This window comes from Babylonia areolata, chromosome 13 (genome assembly GCF_041734735.1).
Source record: "Babylonia areolata isolate BAREFJ2019XMU chromosome 13, ASM4173473v1, whole genome shotgun sequence".
NCBI lineage: Eukaryota > Metazoa > Mollusca > Gastropoda > Neogastropoda > Buccinidae > Babylonia > Babylonia areolata.
Window position 1 is genome coordinate 8,846,085 of NC_134888.1, and position 20,092 is coordinate 8,866,176.

A 20,092-nucleotide genomic window follows, 5' to 3' on the forward strand; every position below is an offset into this window, starting at 1 on the left:
TACTGTACTTGCACTGTATTGTACTGTGTTGTATTGTACTGTATTGTATTGTGTTGTGTTATATTGTATTGTATTGTACTGTGTTGTATTGTATTGTGTTGTATTATACTGTACTGTACTGTATTGTGTTGTGTTGTGTTGTGTTATATTGTATTGTATTGTACTGTGTTGTATCATACTGTGTTGTATTGTATTGTACTGTGTTGTATTGTGTTGTGTTGTACTGTACTGTACTGTACTGTACTGTATTGTACTGTGTTGTATTGTATTGTACTGTACTGTATTGTATCATACTGTGTTGTATTGTATTGTATTGTATTGTGTTGTGTTGTATTGTGTTGTACTGTACTGTACTGTACTGTACTGTACTTGCACTGTATTGTACTGTGTTGTATTGTACTGTATTGTATTGTGTTGTGTTATATTGCATTGCATTGCATTGTGTTGTATTGTATTGCATTGTGTTGTATTGTATTGTATTTCATTGTGTTGTATTGTACCGCCCAGTTTGCAGCAGTGACCCTTGAACTGCAGCCCCCTCTTGAGAATACAACACGTTCATGACAGGGGTCGTGAGTGCGATACACACTTGTTCCGTCTACATTTCCCATACATGTACATCTGCACAGGTGAGCCAAGGAAAAAAAAATTTTTTTTTTTTTTTTTTTTAAAGGACCCAACCAAGATGCAAAGAACATGCAAGCGGAACGGAACGCAGGCAATCCGAGCCAGAGAAAACAAAAGAGTGCGCAGCAAGACAATGACAGCGCATCAGGTGGAGCACAAAACAAAGCAACAAAGTGTAAGTGAGTGCGTCTCTCACCAGACGTGCGTTGTTTCTTCACCGCTGGCTCTGTCAACGATCAGCCATGGACAAAAGTTGGGAAGGGGGGGGGGGGGGGGGGGGGGAAGAGGGGAGGGGTGGGGGAGAGGGAAAGAGGGCACAAAATACATCATCCTTCTTTTTCTTTCTTTTTCACTTCTTTACACTTTTTGATGATGACTGATGAACATAAATGAACTGATGAAAATGAATACAGATCAATACTGAAAATTAACTGTGTACTGTTCTATGGATTTTTTTTTTTTTTTTTTTTCAACAAAAGGAATTCTGAGAGAGAGAGAACGAAAGATCAGACTCCAGCTTTAATTCTGTTTGATAACAAGAATTTATCTTTATGATTAATATCATTATTATCTCATCTTTTGGGATCAAAAGGCAATAAATGTAAGAAAAGAACAGGCTTATTAACAATGAAATATTGACCAGCCACCGTGGCGAAGTGGTTAGCATCGCGGACTGACGACTGGGAGGACGCGGGTTTGAATCCCAGCGGAGGTGGGGTTTTTCAGCCCGTGGCCGGCTCCTAGACAGAGTTGAGTATGCTGTGGGCTTAAATGGGGAGACTGGGACCACACACTCGAGTGTCATCCACTTCAATGATGCGTCATTGGGTGTGTTGCTCTAATTACCTGACCAACACTGCAAGTGTCTGTATCTCTCGGGCCTGGTTAATGCCGGGATATCATTATGACAGGAAGCGTAGAGTACAGCCTTGTCACGCAGTCCCAAACCAAAATGGACCTCCACAGCAACATCATCATCATCATCGTCCTCCTCCTTCATCACCATCAGTATAAACAAAACAGTCTCAAAGTCTGTGGCCTTTCATGCCCTGCTCTCATGGTGACCTCAGTTCTGATACACCTCCGCTTCTGTGTTTGGGGTGAGTCCTGTCAATGTTTTAAGTGTTGACGGCAGATTCATCGGGGGCTCTTGTTTGGGGGATGTGGTGGCGGTCTTCACTCTGGGAGGGACGCTCAGTCTGGCTCCAAGACTAAGCCATTATTGTCGTTAGTAGGGGGCTTAGTAGGTGGTGTCCTAAGTACGCTGAATCAGAACAGGCACCACTGAACACCACCGAAGCAACTCAGCAGCAGTGCAGGGTCTCCTCTGGTGTGTGGCCTCCAGGCGACCTAACACTGATGGTTCCCTGCAGGCTGCCGACACTGGAACTGTGACGGACGAACCCGGGTGTGGCCGTGTATGGGGAAATTTAAATGAGTGGCATGGGAGTAATGCCACTGAAACGGTGCAGATGATGGGGCAGCAAAAAAAAAAAAAAAAAGCATTTTCACATCAGTAAAGGTTTGCCCCTGGCAAAATTATGTATATAAATCAACAGCTGACAGGAAAACAAACAAACTTGTAGGCAGAAAAAAAAAGACAAAAAAAAAGGGCGGGAGTGGGGGGTGGCACTCCATTGTCACAACGCACTATCCCTTGGGAAAGAGCCACAATGTCACAGACAAATCTGTTGTGACAAAAAGCAATACAACAAAATACTAATCTCTCTTCCTGAACCTTTCAGTGGTCTCCTATCCTAAAGCATGCACAACCTAAGTTACAATTAAAGACGATATGACGATTCCCCAAATTCTTGTAGTTTTATACATCTATTTCCTGCACTGTGAGTAAGAGCAGACAGTAGTAAAGTTTCATTCCAATATCAACTATGCTACCTATACCAAATGTTATAATGCTAACACAGTAACAGTAGAGGTCTAATATATTACTCAATGCTGGCTGTCCAAACAAGTTGTGAACAATGCGAATGTTGACATTAACTACACTACACACACACACACACACACACACACACACACACACACACACACACACATCCTCACCCCCCTACCCCCACTCCACATACACACACACAACCGAAACATACAAATTAGCTGACAAACGTAAGCCAAGAAATCAGACCTTTTCCAACTCTATCAAACGAACGAAAACTAACCCTGCAGAGTCTGTTGTAATGCATCTCAGAAAATAATCCCCACAACAGACCAAACTGGAGAGCATCTTCTTTCTTTAGCACCTGTGCATATGTACTGTAGACTTTTCAACAACAACAGAGAGTTCCTTTCATTTAAAAGGACGTAGAAACACTTTTGCCAGATTGCTTTGCACTTGGGTCGACATCCCATATTTTGTTACGACCAGTTCTGTTGACAACTTGCAATACACCAATGAACAAATAAAGAAAAAAGAACCAACATCCATACTTTTATGGGAGTTTTGTTGTTTGTTGTTTTTCTTTCCTTGTCTCCTGCAACCATTTATTTGTATTTGTATTTCTTTTTATCACATCAGATTTCTCTGTGTGAAATTCGGGCTGCTCTCCCCAGGGAGAGCGCATCGCTAAACTACAGCGCCACCCATTTTTTTGTATTTTTTTCCTGCGTGTAGTTTTATTTGTTTTTCCTATCGAAGTGGATTTTTCAACAGAATTTTGCCAGGAACAACCCTTTTGTTGCCGTGGGTTCTTTTGCGTGCACTAAATGCATGCTGCACACGGGGCCTCGGTTTATCGCCTCATCCAAATGATTCCCCAATTTTTTGTAGTCTTTCAACACTCAAAGTGGTCAGTGGCTGGCTCTCAAAGATATGTTCTAGTAATGTCAAATATGCAAACTTTATCTTACATTGAACATGCTCACTTTACCTGTAACACTGAGCGGGTTAACTTTATCTACTTTTCCCTGTGGAGTTAAACATGCTAACTTTACCTGTGATGTTAAACATGTTCACTTTACCTAACTTTCACATTACAACATGGTAACTTTCCTGTGACATTAAACAAGCTACCTTTACATGTTACTTTAAACATGTTAACATAACCTGTAATGTTAAACATGATAATTTTACCTGTTATGTTAAACATGCTGAATTTACCTATACTCTTAACACCTAGGCTGCCTATATGACGAGAAAACTCATCACTGCAAGCATGTACGCTTCGCTGCCACAATGACGCTGACTTTTCCCTGGTTTGCATTCAGTTCGCTGACAAAAATACTGGTAGCTTTAGCTTGAGGAATCTTTCTAGATTCTATTCATAGATAGAAACCCCATCTTCGTCATGAGGCAGTCCTTTATTTGAACATTTTGGTTGGGTTACTGTCGCAGTGTTTGCCTGGCTCCTCTCCTCGCTCGCTCAACGAAATGTCAGACCCCATGCTCAAAACATGTGATCGTGGTTGCATGAAAGCAACTAAGATTGCTTTCTTCAGCTGATGCTCAGAAAGAATTCAAGTGTAAATTTGAAGGAGAAGATAGTGATGAAATGACGATTTGATAGAAAATAAAGGGAGCAATGAAGAGACTGGCCAAGATACGACTATCAGTTAGTGATACCGACTTTACAGCTGCAGCAGATGACAGAAAGAGACCAAATGTTTAGCAGGACACAGTGTGAGCAATTTTCTTGGCACTCAGCCAATGCGATCTGATGAGAACTGGATGAAGTGACCATGTGTGAGACGGGTGAAGAGGAGGGGGGTGGAGACCGAGGGGGCGTGGCCGCATATCCATATTATAACTTGGAGAGGTCACAATGCATTGTGTATCTGTCTCTTTTTTCTTTTTTTTTGTGGTTGTTCTAGTATAATTTGTGTGTGCATGTATGATTGGATTATTTGTCCAGAAAATATGATATTTTAGTCAAATTACCCGACTAATGTTTGTAATAAACAAGTTAAAAATGTGACAAAAAATAAAACACTGATTTAAAAACGACAGCATGTCACTGAAAAAATATAAAATGGGAAAGCATCACGTGTTTTGTATTCTTTATTCATTTACCTTTCAGAAAATATATACTTTTATGGGTCTTTCTCCAATAACAAAGAGCACAGATTTTTTTGAAAATATATACCTGTTTTTTGTGAAAAAAAAACCCTGGCAAACAGATTTCACTAAAATGTTATTTTCTTGGCAGCAAAAGGGCTAACTTTACCTGCAATGTTAAACCTGCAAACTATACTTGTACCATTAAACAAGATAACTTTACCAAACTTACAGTTTTACAGTTTCAGGTTACAGATAGTGTTTAACTTTACAGGTAAACATGCGAACTTTAATTATAATATACAAAACATGCTGACTTTACCTGACATCTCCTGCAACATTAAAACATGCTAACTTTACCTGACTTCCCAGTCAAGCTGACATTACCTTAAACACCAAACATGATAATTTCTTCTTCTTCTTCTTTGTTCAAGGGCTGCAACTCTCACGTTCACTCGTATGTACATGAGTGGGCTTTTACATGTATGACTGTTTTTATCCTGCCATGTAGGGGTATGATAATTTCGAATTACCTGAGCCTTTCTGCTTCTTCATGCGAGCCTCTGCTGTGATGGTGATGGTCTTGGCGGATGCTTTGGGCGTGGTGGCAGCGGGCAATGGCAGCCCTGCATCTTCATAAGCCTTCCTCTTCAACTGGCTCCGTATCTGGGATCTGTCGGAGAGAGTCTGAACATTCCACACTGCACATCTAAAGGGTTTGGGTTTGCTTTTTTTCCACCGCTTCTCCACTGAAAATACCACTGGCTTTTCTTCATTTACAGTAACAATGGCATTAGCTTGCTTTCTTTCATTCACAGTAACAATACCACTCACTTTCCTCATTCACAGTAACAATACCACCGGCTTTCCTCATTCACAGTAACAATACCACACACTTTCCTCATTCACAGTAACAATACCACTCACTTTCCTCATTCACAGTAACAATACAACCAGCTTTCTTTCATTCACAGTAACAATACCACCGGCTTTCCTTCATTCACAGTAACAATACAACCAGCTTTCCTTCATTCACAGTAACAATACAACCAGCTTTCTTTCATTCACAGTAACAATACAACTTGCTTTCCTTCATTCACAGTAACAATACAACCAGCTTTCCTTCATTCACAGTAACAATACAACTTGCTTTCTTTCATTCACTGTAACAATACAACTTGCTTTCCTTCATTCACAGTAACAATACAACCAGCTTTCCTTCATTCACAGTAACAATACACTTGCTTTCTTTCATTCACAGTAACAATACAACTTGCTTTCCTTCATTTACAGTAACAATACACTTGCTTTCTTTCATTCACAGTAACAATACAACCAGCTTTCCTTCATTCACAGTAACAATACAACTTGCTTTCCTTCATTCACAGTAACAATACAACTTGCTTTCCTTCATTCACAGTAACAATACAACCAGCTTTCCTTCATTCACAGTAACAATACAACCAGCTTTCTTTCATTCACAGTAACAATACAACCAGCTTTCTTTCATTCACAGTAACAATACAACCAGCTTTCTTTCATTCACAGTAACAATACAACCAGCTTTCTTTCATTCACAGTAACAATACAACCAGCTTTCTTTCATTTACAGTAACAATACAACCAGCTTTCCTTCATTCACAGTAACAATACAACTTGCTTTCTTTCATTCACTGTAACAATACAACTTGCTTTCCTTCATTCACAGTAACAATACAACCAGCTTTCCTTCATTCACAGTAACAATACAACTTGCTTTCTTTCATTCACAGTAACAATACACTTGCTTTCTTTCATTCACAGTAACAATACAACCAGCTTTCTTTCATTCACAGCAACAATACAACTTGCTTTCCTTCATTCACAGCAACAATACCACTGGCTTTCCTTCATTCACAGCAACAATACCACTGGCTTTCCTCTGGCTTTCCTTCATTCACAGCAACAATACCACTGGCTTTCCTTCATTCACAGCAACAATACCACCAGTTTTCCTTCATTCACGGTAACAATACCACCGGCTTTCCTTCATTCACAGTAACAATACCAAGAGATTTCCTCATTCACAGTAACAATACAATTGGCTTTTTTTCATTCACAGTAACAATACAAGTGGCTTTCCTTCATTCACAGTAACAATACCAACAGCTTTCCTTCATTCACACAGGGTTCGCGTTAACTGGCAATTACCAGTAAATTACTGGTTATAAAGAGGAAATACTGGAAATTTTTTAGCTGTCAGTCCCAGGGACTGGTTTTAATTTGCTGCAACTGGTTAGAGATTAATGGGGGGGAAAAAATAAATAAATAAAAAATAAAAAGGCTGAAAAACAAAAGAAAGAAAAAGTTGATCGTTCATAAGGCTTCAGCACTTTAATTGCCTTATCTTTCAACCAGCCCTCTCCCCTCTCCACCACCCTCCTGCCTCTTCGCACACATGCAGATTGTCACGTAGGCCTAGCCATCAGTAATTGATGAAGGTACAGAGCAGAATAGCGACTGTCCCATAATAAAAGCTGTACAGACGCGCTTTACTGCCTGTTATTCGCAACTTCTCCCAGACGTCTGTCTGTCTGGGTCGTCGCTTGTGATGCTAGGCTAAGTCGCGTCATTACAATTTTCAAACTGGATGCAGCAGAGCCAGTACTTATTCACGCGCCTATTCATTGAATGATCAGTGGGATCACAATGGCAGAAAAGAACCAGCAGTCGATTTTTTCATTTTTTTCACGAAGTGGAAGAAGTGATTCAGACAGGCAGCCCGAAAGAAGCGCAGGTTCAGGCAGTTCAGACCGACCACAGACTTCGAGTGACAATACTCCAATCAGCTCCACCAGCACAGAAGATAGGCCTAGCACCAGCACTAGCAAAAGAATTAAATGCAAGCATGATAAATTCAGAGAATCATGGCTGAAAGATTTCAGATGGCTGGAGGTTGATGCAAGTGATGAAATGACAATGTACTGTAAAGTGTGCATCAAAACCAAACAGAAAAATGGTTTAACTAGGGGATCACGAAATTTCCAGTATTCTACCATGGCAGACGATACAAAGAGTGTATCTCATAAGGCAGCAGTAGCAACAGACACAAAACAAGCCTCCATGGTCCCACACTCTGAAGCAGCCCGTGCTGATGAAAAAGAATGTGTGAAAGCACAGTTACGAACTGTGTTATGCATGTCAAAACGCAATATCGCTGCCAATAATTTTGGAGCACTGATTGAACTTCAGGAGGTGAATGGAGTACAGTCACTGAAGTCAGGGCCGGTCTACACGCACCACTCTTCAGTGTCACAGATGGAACAGTGTTTGGATGATATTACCAAGCAGGAAATCAGAGAAAAACTCGAGAAAAGTGATTCTGTGGGCATCATCATAGACGAAACTTTGAACTGTACTTTGGACAAGAAGCTAATCATGTTTGCTCGCATTGAGAACAACGGTGTTGTTGAGACACTTTTCTTAGGCAACTACACCATCGACAGGGGAACATCAGAATGTGTTTTTGACATGTTGGTCGAAGTGCTTCAAGAATGGTCGATCACAGATAGGCAGCTGGCCGGATTGGGGTCGGATGGTGCGTCCGTTATGACAGGCCGACTGAATGGTGTGGGCGTTCGACTGAAGGCCCGTCAACCTGCTCTAGTACACATTCACTGTGCCGCTCACCGTGTAGCGCTGGCGACAAAGGATGCTACAGAAAATGTGCAATCCATATCGGACTACAGACTTTGTTTGCAGCAGATCTTCAAATTGTACAAGGCTTCGGGTGACAGAACCCATCGTTTGAAAGAGATCTGTGATGCCCTAGATTCGGTGGAGTATCTATGCTTGAAGCATCCACTCAGTGTGCGCTGGCTAAGTCTGGGGAAAGCTGTCACAGCTGTCAGGAGTGTGTACCCAGCACTGACACTGGAACTTGAAGAGGAAGCCCAGAGAAAGAACGCTGCAGCTGTGGGTTTGAGTCAAAAATGCAGAATGTTTGCATTTGTTGCAATGACGTACATGCTTTCAGACATTATACCAGTCATGGAAAGACTGAACCTGACTTTTCAGCAAGAGGAGGTGAACTTGTCAGACATTCATCCAGCTGTGGAAAGTGCAAAAGCAAGACTGCAACATCTTCTGACGACACCAGGCCAGAAGGAACAGGAGTTTTCAGATGTTGTGACACGTGATGATGGTGTGTTCCAAACAATCAGACTGACACATGTGGACAGAGAAGCTACTTTCAAGGCAGCCTGTCAGAACTTTATTGAACAGCTCCTCCAGTCTCTGAGAGACCGCTTTCCCGATGATCAGATGAGTATAGTGTCAGCATTGGCAAATATCTTCGACAGACAGAGATACCCACCAAGCAATCCAATTCCCGGACCACTGGATCATTACGCAACACAAGAACTGACAGTACTGACTCGCCACTATGCGACAGTGCTAAACGGACCACGTGCACAGACTGACTTCAATCAGTTCAAGCGAACACTGAGTGGCTACGGGGGTGATGATACTTTTGCCATGTCTTGTCGCATTGTGATCAGAAACCTGGCTGTGCAGTACCCAGACTTTGCTTCCTTGGCAAAAATTGCCTTGGTTATCCCCGTGTCCAGCGTGGCGGCGGAGAGAGGTTTCAGTGTCCAGAACGGAATCAAAACAGAGGCGCGTTCCCGGCTGGGCGAAGGGAGAGTGTCACGGCTGATGCGCCTCAATATCCACGCTAAGAGTGTTCGAGACTTTGATGTTGACTCTGGCACTGATCGTTTCTTCGCAATGAAAGTGCGTCGAAAGTAGGTAAGTGAACTGTCTTTTGTTTGACAGTCTCTGACTCGTGCTTGCAAACATTTACATCGTTATTTGTAATGCTACTGGATTTTTCTCACAAGGACTGGTTTTGCTCAGAGGCGCTGAAAAACGGTTGGGGTAGGAGGCGAAGGGACTGGTTTTGAAAAATCCTAGCGCGAACCCTGTTCACAGTAACAATACAACTGGCTTTCTTTCATTCACAGTAACAATACCACCGGCTTTCTTTCATTCGCAGTAAAGTTACCACTGGCTTTTGTCATTCACACTAACAAAACCATTGGTTTTCTTCATTTATAATTGTTCCTTAGAAGAAAAAAGGACCGGGGTAGGGCTGCATAAGCAATCTTATCAGTACTATCATTTATCAGTATAAAAATAAAATAAAAAGATTTGTGTGAATATGGGAAAACTGAGAAAAATGAGATAAGAAAAAGACAAAAGATGAAGATAAGTACTAGAACAAGGCAAGAAAGAAGATGAAATGACAACGACAGCAACAAAATAATTTGTCAGTTTCATGAAGAACAACTAGAATGACGAAAAACTGAACAGCAGCCATGGCAAAGTGGTTAGTGCTATGGACTGACTGGGAGCACACATGTTCAAGCCCCAACAGACATGAAATTTACAGCCTGCTGAGTGTGCTAAAGGCTCAAATGGAAAGACTGGGACCTCACAGTCAAGGATCATCCACTTCAGCGGTTCATGAATGCGTATTTGGGAGTGCTGCTCATATTTCCTGACCAACACAGCAGGTGTCTGTCTGTATCTCCCAGGCCTGACTGATACCAGAATATAAAACAAAACAAAACGCACAGTAGTCTCCTCACATAGTCCCTAACCTAAAAGAACATCTAAAGTAGCATTGTCATCATCATGGCATGCATCTTCAGCTATAAATATGAAGAAAAAAGTCCCAAAATTCTGTGACTTCTAACTGAACCGAAACAGCAATGCTGACTGATAAGGCAGCAAAGAAAAAAATGAAGAAGAGAAAAGAAAAATAGAAGAACAAACAAAAGAATATCAGAACAAAAACAAAAACCAACAGGAAAAACATGACGAAAAGTAACAAACAAGAAAGCAGACTGAAGAAGAGAACAGAAGAAGAACAAGGTAAATAACTTACACCGTTCTGCTCTTGATTATCTCGCTGAGACGATTCAGATCTTCTCCAAACTTTTTTACAGATGCACGTAACATATCTATTTCCTGATCCGTCCATTTCCCCCTGTTAAATAAATCAGCTCATTATTCAATACACTATAGTAAAGAACAGATAGCTGTTAATGTTATACAGACAAACGGATGTCAATCTGCAAAAACTCTGCTATTTACCACTGATCAATATGAAGAGATGTACAGACACACAGCAACATGCAAGTGTGTGCACACAGGATGACATATATAAATATTATGTATGATTAGTACTCAGTCCTCCTTTACCTAATCAATCCAATCAAATTACATTGATTCTCTCTCTCTCTCTCTCTCTCTCTCTCTCTCTCTCTCAAATCAATTTACACTACCACTCTTATTATGACTATACATGCATGCATCCACAGACAAATAATTTATTCATCATGCATCTACACTTATGTGTATTTGTACTTGTTGACATACTGACCCATATAATTACCTATCCAACACACAGCATTAACAATAATAATATCAAGCAGATGTATGCGTGTGATTTTTCATCATTATCGAGATCGTCAAAACATACCAATGGAATCCCATCACTGTTACCAACACCATGAAATGGCACACAAATGCATGCATACACAAGTGCCTTACCCACTGGTGCTCTGCTCTGTGGTGGGGTGGAGCTGCATTGTCAGTTCTCCCAGCTTGCTGAACGCCTGCCCTGCTGCTGTGAAGATCTCACCCACCTGTCAAAGGACCCTTTCCTTTATTGAATGTGTGTGTGTGTGTGTGTGTGTGTGTGTGTGTGTGTGTGACTGTGAGTGTGTGTGCATGCTTGTACTCATGCATGTGTGTATGTGACTGTATCAGTGTATGGGTGTTATGTGTGCATGTGCAAAACATACTACATTTCAATTCGTACATGTATCTGTATGCAGGGCCTCAGACTGAGTGACGGTGCACTCACAAGTGCCCCTAACCAGAACCTGAACCTGAAGTAATGCATAATTTCTGTTGATGGTATACATGAGCCCATGTTAGTATGTGGACCCGTTTGAACCAGTCATTTTAATAATGCTCTTACTGTAGATTGTACTAGTTGTAGCTCAACTGTCTCATGACGTACATTTGTTTTTGCACCTGTCTTTCAGTTTCTATGGATCATTTGGGTCTTCCGCGTTATTCTGATGCTCTGGTGTGGTGGGGAAGTGGGTGAGGTGGTGTATACTTGCATTACTAACGGGTGAATGTTGATTCATACAATTACAGTGAAACAGCATACGATTGTTACATTGTACCCATTTCGCGAGTTGTCTATGAATATATAATCCTTTTATCAAGTTTTTCTCCCTCCCTAGGTAAGTCCCTCGCACACACACACACACACACACACACACACACACACACGTACGCACGCACGCGCGCACACACACACACACACACACACACACACACACACACAAAGCACTTCAATGTAATTAATTTTGTTGACACAAAAGGCCTAATTCAGATGTTGATCACACAAATACACAATTACCTTGCTAGCTGAATTCATTATGCTGAAGTTGTCAACATCTAATGAATGCTATATAAAATGTGGTACAGACAGAAATAAAACTTGGAACATCCACCGGTTCGTCTGCAACCACGAAAACTGCCAACTTCGTATTGACAACAACTCCAACAAACCGGATGTGATCACAATGTTTAGCCGGAAGTAATAAGTCCACGATGCAGTCCATGCTTTCAGGATGGAGCAAAATCTCTTTGACGCCCAGTTCGACTTCAAAAAACCTGTCTTCGCACACACACACACACACACGCACACCTGCGCGCGCGCACTCGCACACACACTGACAAACACACGGCACTGTCATACACTGATCCATACACGCACGCATACATACGTAGATAAACTCACGCGCACACACAAAGACACGCACACACACAGATACACGCATGCACACTGAGACAAGCACCACACTGGTTTCAAAACGAGTGTACTGATCCATGTACTGTGTGCAACCCCACAACTCAGTGGGTGGGGGAGAGATAATAATGAGTAGATGACTGCATGATTTTCGCACAAACAGAACCTGCACGCTGATCCCCGTGAAGTTTGTGTACTGAACTGAAATATGACACAAAATTGTGGAACCGTGCCAGTGCAAATGCACACATACCGCGGAAGTAACCCTAATCAGCCACACATTTACACCTGACTGATGTACTGACAACTGCAAACGCACACCTCAGTGTGCACGCACGCAAACACACACACACACACACACACACACACACACACACACACACACCGACACACACGGCAGTGACACACACACACACATATGGCGGCACACACACACACACACACACACACACACACACACACACATAGCAGCACACATAGCAGCACACACACACACACACACACACACACACACACATACACACACGCACGCACACACACACACACACACACACACACACACACACACACACACACACACTGCCACACACACACTATGCCGTAAACTGACAAAGAGACACAAACACTCTGTTATCTTTGTTCTCTGAGGTCTGCACCTACGAAACTGAGAGTATGCTGAAGCTGGCTTCTGAAAACCACATGTATGAACTCTTGAAATGAGCCATGGCATGCATTACGCTGGTGTTCGCCGCCGTCACCACCCTCCTTGGGCACAGGCTGTTAATTTTAGAGGCCAAAAGACCGGACAGTTGTGACAACGTGCTACACTCTGGTTTGGGGGGAAAAACAGTCTTCAGGAGTTCCAACATATGCATGAGTCCAGTCACCCACCTTCTTGCTACCTGCAGATACACAGAAAGATGCAAATCCTTTCCCAAACGAAGGACTGTGAAATTATATGTTTGTTTTGTTGCTATTAAAGTCCTATGCGCCAGAGCCAAACCCAGGCCGGCCCCAACAGCATATCAGCCACCTTACCAGAAAACTCAGAGGATCACTGCCTATGTGGGGAGTGTGACCTGTCAGTTACCTGGGGACAAAAGGGTGTCCAATGCAAAACCTGTCATTGGTTTCATGCTAGTTGTCAAAGCATCACAGACGAACATTACACAAAACTGAATTACTCTAAAACTGATATCTCCTGGTACTGTGCTCTATGTGGTAATCCAAATAGGATCATAGTTTTTAATCTGCATGTCAGCGAATGGCAATTTTTCTCAACTGATTCTTCCGGATCTACTACTTGCAGTTCTGAAAAGGATGTTTCTTGTACAACGCCAATGGTGAAGGACTTTCACCCCCGGCACGCATCAAGGCCTACTAGAGTCAGTGAACAAGACAAATGGAAAACTCGTCCACTGCATGTACTGAACACAAACTTTCAGTCATGCATAGCAAAGAGGGCACCAATGCAAAATGTTATTCAAAGTCTCTGCCCAGATATTATACTCGGAACAGAGACACACATAAACGGTTACATTTCGGATGCAGATGCATTACCGGGACCGTAACTACTGTATCGTAATGATCGTGACAGTGAGGGGGGGGGGCGGGGGGGGGGGGGTCTTTGTGGCCGTGCATAAGAACCTGAACAGCTTTTACTGTGAAAGAACTGCAAACCGATTGTGAAATTGGATGGGCAGCATTGAAACTAAAGGGGAAAAAAACACCTTTGTACTTATGCTCATTTTACCGTCCTGACGATCCTGACCACGAAAGTTTCAGGAAATTTGGAGAATCTCTTGATAGATTATCTTCAATTCCAAATGCACACGTGGTAATTGGAGGTGATTTTAACTTCCCTGGATTTGACTGGGAGACAGCCACACTGAAACCCAACGCCCCAGCTGTGGGACAACACCGGGAGTTCCTTGAACTAATTAGAGATCATGGACTTGAACAAATGGTGAACCAGCCCACTAGGATTAGTAACACCCTTGACCTTATCATCACAAACTCACCAGGCCTCATTCCAAGAGTAGAGACCGTCATGGGCATCTCTGACCATGAGATAGTCTACTGTGAGTACAACATCGCGGTGGAGAAAACCAAGCAGAGCCCCAGATGGATTAAACTCTACAATAAAGCAGATTGGGACGGCATGAGAGAAGCAATGAAGGCCATGTACTTCAGCTTTGTAGAGGAAAAGGAAAACCTGACTAAAGAAGAACTATGGACGCGCTTCAAGGAAGCATACTTACAAGCTGAAGAGACCTATGTCCCCCGTAAACAAGCACCTCCCAAATGTAGTAAGCCTTGAGTTACACCTGATATAAAGAAGCTCATTAACAGGAGAGCTAGGGTTTACAAGAAGCTGAAGAAGACAGGATGACAGGACCTGAGAGAAGAGTCCACAGAGCTGAGACGAACAATACAACGCAAACTACGCAGACCGTACTGGACGTACATAAACGAAAGCCTGCCAGTGACCCCGCCGGATGAGCCCTCGTCATCTTCGAAACGATTCTGGTCTTATATAAAACACCAGAGAACTGCAAAGATAGGGGTGTCACCTTTGAAGGTGCAGGATAGATTAATATCAGAACCTGAGCATCAAGCGGAAATTCTGAATGAACAATTTCAGTCAGTCTTTACAGATGGCCAGGTCTACACCAACAATCAGTTTAAGGACAAGTGTTGTATGAACGAGGCAGACTACCCCGAGTTCAGTAAGATACACATCTCAGAGGAGGGCGTCAGGAGCCTGTTAAAAGGATTAAATCCTCACAAGGCCTGCGGCCCCGACGGGATCTCACCGAGGGTGCTTAAAGAGCTCGCGCATGAAGTCACTCTCATCCTGACATTGCTGTTCACAACCTCTATGGACACAGGAATCGTACCAGAAGACTAGAGATCAGCCAACATCGTGCCAGTTTTAAAAAGGGCGAACATTACGATCCAGCAAATTACCGCCCCGTATCATTGACCAGCATCCCAAGTAAGATCATGGAGCATATCATTGTCAGTTCACTCATGGACCATCTAGAGAAGAACAACATCCTTTCTCCCAGGCAGCATGGCTTTCGTCATAAAAGATCTTGTGAAACCCAGCTGCTGGAGTTCATGGAGTAGCTGACCGAGAATATGGAAGCCTGCCAACAAACTGACATCGTGTTAATGGACTTCGCGAAAGCCTTCGACAAAGTTAATCATTCCCTCCTCCTGCATAAACTACACAATTATGGAGTTCGAGGCCATGTTAACAGATGGATTGGAGGTTTTCTACTAGACTGGAAGCAGGCTGTGGTGGTTGACAGTGCGAAGTCAGACTCGGTCGCTGTGAAATCTGGAGTACCTCAGGGCTCCGTTCTTCGGCCAAGCTTGTTTTTGGTTTACATAAACGACTTGCCTGGAACTGTCTTCTCACCCGCGCGACTTTTTGCAGATGACGCCGCCATCTACATGCCAATAACAGCAGGCCAAGACCAGACGAACTACAAACAGATCTCCAACAACTAGAGAAATGGGAGGAAAGATGGGACATGTCATTCCACTGGCCGGGAAATGTATCACCCTCCCGGTTATCTGTCCCAAGAGAAAGAAGAAGCTGCTGACACATCATACCAGCTACACAACCAGACTCTTGCCAATGTCATCTCGGCGAACTATTTGGGGGTCACGATCACACAAGACCTATAAGATTGGGATCTCCATGTTCATAATATCACGAACAAGGTTAACAAAACGTTAGGGTTTTTGCGTCGAAACCTTAGTCAGTAACATCAGACTAAAAAAAATACAGCCTATAAGGCTCTGGTGTGGCCTGTTCTGAAATATGCAAGCACTGTGTGGGACCCGTACAAAGAAGGACAGATCAGTTGAGGCCGTGCAGCGAAGATCAGCACGTTTCGTTTTAAATCATTACAAAAGAACCGCCAGCGTCACCCACATGTTACATCACCTCAGATGGACATCCCTACAAAGCCGACGTAAGATCGCAAGGCTCACCATTATGTACAAAATCAATAACAACATGGTCCAGGTGGATTTTGGCAAATTTCGTAAATCCCAGGAACCAAAGTTGAGAGCACCTAAGAAGAGAGACAGAAGAGCACATTCAAGGCAGCTTGCTAGACTTCAGTGTCTATGGGACTGCCAAATTTGCTCGTTCCTCAGTCCCGCGAACCATCTCTGAGTGGAACGATACATTGACCGAGGCTGTGGTTGGAGCTGCGTCCCCTGGCGTGTTCACGTTGGGAACTCGTAAACTCCACCAGTAGTGTGTGTGTGTGTGTGTGTGTGTGTGTGTGTGTGTGTGTGTCACGGTGTGTGTGTGTGTGTGTGTGTGTGTGTGTGTGTGTGTTTCTCTTATAACCCCCCCCCCACCCCCCCAACCCCTCCTTTACAAGTGTCAGAATAATCAACCTGATGATTGTGGACACTCTACGGATGATGATGATGATTCTCACTAGATAGCTTTTAGAAAAATGGTTAACAATGACATCAGTTTCCTCACGAAAATCTTAACATAAAATTCTGCAAACGACTACTGGGTGTACACAGCAAAGCATTAACCCTGCCGGTACGAGGTGAACTGGGACGATTTCCTCTGAGCATGAAGATTATCTGTCATGTTGTTTCATTTTGGACATATATAACGGAGTCACATGAGAATAGACCCCCGCCAGAAGAGTTCCATGACTTCTGGAAGCGCGTCATGTGGTGTGAATCCTCAAAGTGGATTGGCTCTCCGTCACGTCGAGCAACACGGGCCATCGAGAGAGGCAGAAAGAGGAAAAAGCAGGCTTCGTTTTTTCGATTTTTTGCTTCATATTTTAGTTTTCTTGTTGTGCAAACGATAGCATTTCATTGTATAGTGTTTGGTTGTGGCAGTGGAGACTATCGATTGAAGAAATGGAGGACAGCAATTTGTGAAATCCACGACGTTCGCAGGGAGCTCCCGAGTGCTTGTGCGCTGCACCTTTCAGGTTATCATCTTCTTCCGGTGATGTCCAGCTGCCAACCTTGGCAATTATTGACATTTGGAGAAGCTGCGCACCGCATTGGTATCAGACGAGGAGAGAGAGAGAGATGTTGTTGGTAGAATGGAGGGGGGGGGGGGGGGAGGGCGGGGGGCTGGGGGGGGGGGGGTGCGTGTGCTAATGTGCAGTATACAGCTGTATGTAGAGCTGCACCACAGCTGTTAGGCCCTGTCCCACCAGCACGCTGGAGGCAGGTGGTGCCCCAGGGCACCCTAGTGGTGCGCCAGGCCTGCAAAGCGCCGTGTCAAGTTTGGGGGGAGGGGGGAAGGGTTGAATAGTCTACTGCTTGGACACCCTCCAGAGGAGGATGCCCAGGATTGGGGACTGGACTGTTTCAGGGGGAAGGGTATGTAAAACGGTGAAAAAAAAAATATATATATATATAATCAGTAAAGAGATATTACGCAGATTTGGAAGATGTAATGACTTTTTGTTTGTTTTTTGTTTTTGGTTTTGTTTTTGCCTGTGAAACACACATAATGAATTCACAAATCAAATATAACCACAACTGAATCTGTAAGTTTCACCCACTGCTGACTTTTGGGTGGAAATAGTCTTGTGTTACGTGTTCCACAATACTGTGTTGCAGCTGCTGCTTCAAAGATCAGAGGCTTTGTTTAACTTAGACATATGATAGATCAGACATGTTGTACAGGCTGTTATAACGTAGGACATCTTATTTGACTGAACTTTTAATATTTTTATTTCACTGATAATGTATTTAAATTTATAAGCCTAGGAACAGGTTTTGTTGGGTTTTTTTTACCTGAAAAAACAAAAACAAAACAGTATGCTGGTAGCTCTAGTATAAGGAGCATATGTATATATTGTATGTATACATCTGTGTGTGTGTATGTATTTGATTTTGTAAACCTAGAAACAAGGCTTCTTTTTTTTTAACCTGAAAAAACAAAACAGTATGCTGATAGCTAGTGCTTTCTGTGTTTTTGTGTGTGTGTGTTTGTTGTTTTATGTGTGTATAAAAAGCGGCTTCTTTGGTATCTTTTTTGTTGTCAGTATTGTATTTATTGCTGTCTTGTAGTATAGCAAAGGAATATCAAAACTTGAAAGTTCCTTTGGTAAGGTTTGGAGAACAGAGATCGAGTTGTTTGTCTCTTTGTGTGTATCATGTGAAAATCACTTGTATTTGTGCACAAGTGTATAGTGTTTGTGTATAATATATAAGTTATAATTCAAAGCAACAGCCTTCAAATACAACGTTTACAGCTAGAAGGACAAAGCGAAGGTGAATTAATACAAAGTTGAACTGAAGAACAAGTTCAGCGTACTGGAAGGACTGACAGAAGAAACTGTGGAAGACCAATGGCATGAACTGCGCAACATCTGGACATCAACGTGCAACAAGGTAATGGGCAAGAAGACACGGGAACACAAGGAATGGTTATCACCTGACACATGGAAGCTCATCACCGATAGGAAAGAGCTGAAGGAGAAGATCAACCTGGCTCAGAACCAAGAAGAGAGGCAGGAGCTGCAGGCACTCTACTGGGAGACCAACAGACAAGTGAAAAAGAGTGCCAGGAAAGACAAGCGAGCTTTCATTCACCAGCTCACGGAGGAAGCTGAGACTGCAGCTGGAAAGAGAGACATGAAAAGACTCTACGAGATCACCAGAGTTCTGTCGGGAAGAACAAGTAACCCCACTCGACCTGTTAGAGACAAGAACGGAGAAATCATCACCGGAAAAGAAGAAGAAAGAGCAAGATGGACAGAATATTTCAAAGATACCCTGAACAGACCATCACCACCAGTCCCCCCTGACGTGACACAGGCTGTAGAACTATTGGATGTTAACATCAACCCACCAACGAAGCTGGAGACCATGAAAGCCATCAAGTCCCTTAAGTCTGGAAAAGCAGCAGGACCAGATGGCATACCACCAGAAACCCTGAAAGCAGATATTGAGACATCGACTGACATGTTGCACCCATTGCTAGTGAAGATTTGGGAGACAGAAGCAGTACCACAAGACTGGAAGAAAGGCTACATCGTTAAACTTCCAAAGAAGGGCGACCTGTCATCATGCAGCAATTGGAGAGGGATTACGCTTCTGTTAATACCTGGAAAAGTGCTGACAAGAATCATCTTGGACAGGCTGAAGACCGCCTTAGACAAGACCCTGCGAGATGAACAGGCAGGCTTCCGTCAAGACAGATCCTGCACGGACCACATTGCCACCATGAGAATTATTATTGAACAGTCCTTGGAGTGGCAGACGTCCCTGTACAGCGTCTTTGTGGACTTCCAGAAGGCGTTCGACAGCGTGGACAGGGAGGTGATATGGAAACTAATGCAGCACTACGGCTTTCCTCTAAAATATATTGCCATCATCCAGCAACTGTATAAGGACGCCACCTGCCAAGTCATACACGAGGGAAAGCTGACTGACCCCTTCCAGGTACGAACCGGTGTACGTCAGGGCTGCTTATTGTCTCCGACAATTTTTCTGATGGTGGTGGACTGGATCATGCGGCAATCCACAGCAGGCCAGAAGACCGGCATCCAGTGGACCTTCAC

At 43.1% G+C, this 20,092-nt stretch overlaps 1 protein-coding gene across 4 annotated transcripts in view; it reads right to left on the reverse strand.

The window, feature by feature from the left end:
- The window catches only part of LOC143289037 (BPTF-associated chromatin complex component 1-like), a 45,013-nt gene that overhangs the window by 11,113 nt on the left and 13,808 nt on the right, over positions 1-20,092 (reverse strand). For 2 of the 4 annotated variants that reach the window (XM_076597826.1, XM_076597825.1), the window contains exons 2-5: positions 11,234-11,328; positions 10,566-10,667; positions 5,170-5,309; positions 824-853 (exon numbers count right to left, since the gene is read on the reverse strand). In XM_076597826.1, coding sequence (XP_076453941.1) covers positions 824-853; positions 5,170-5,309; positions 10,566-10,667; positions 11,234-11,271 — 310 coding nt within the window. In that variant the 5' untranslated portion in view covers positions 11,272-11,328. Of the gene's footprint in view, positions 1-823; positions 854-5,169; positions 5,310-10,565; positions 10,668-11,233; positions 11,329-12,119; positions 12,261-20,092 lie in introns of those variants that run through there. The other 2 variants (XM_076597823.1, XM_076597824.1) reach the window with 2 other exon arrangements.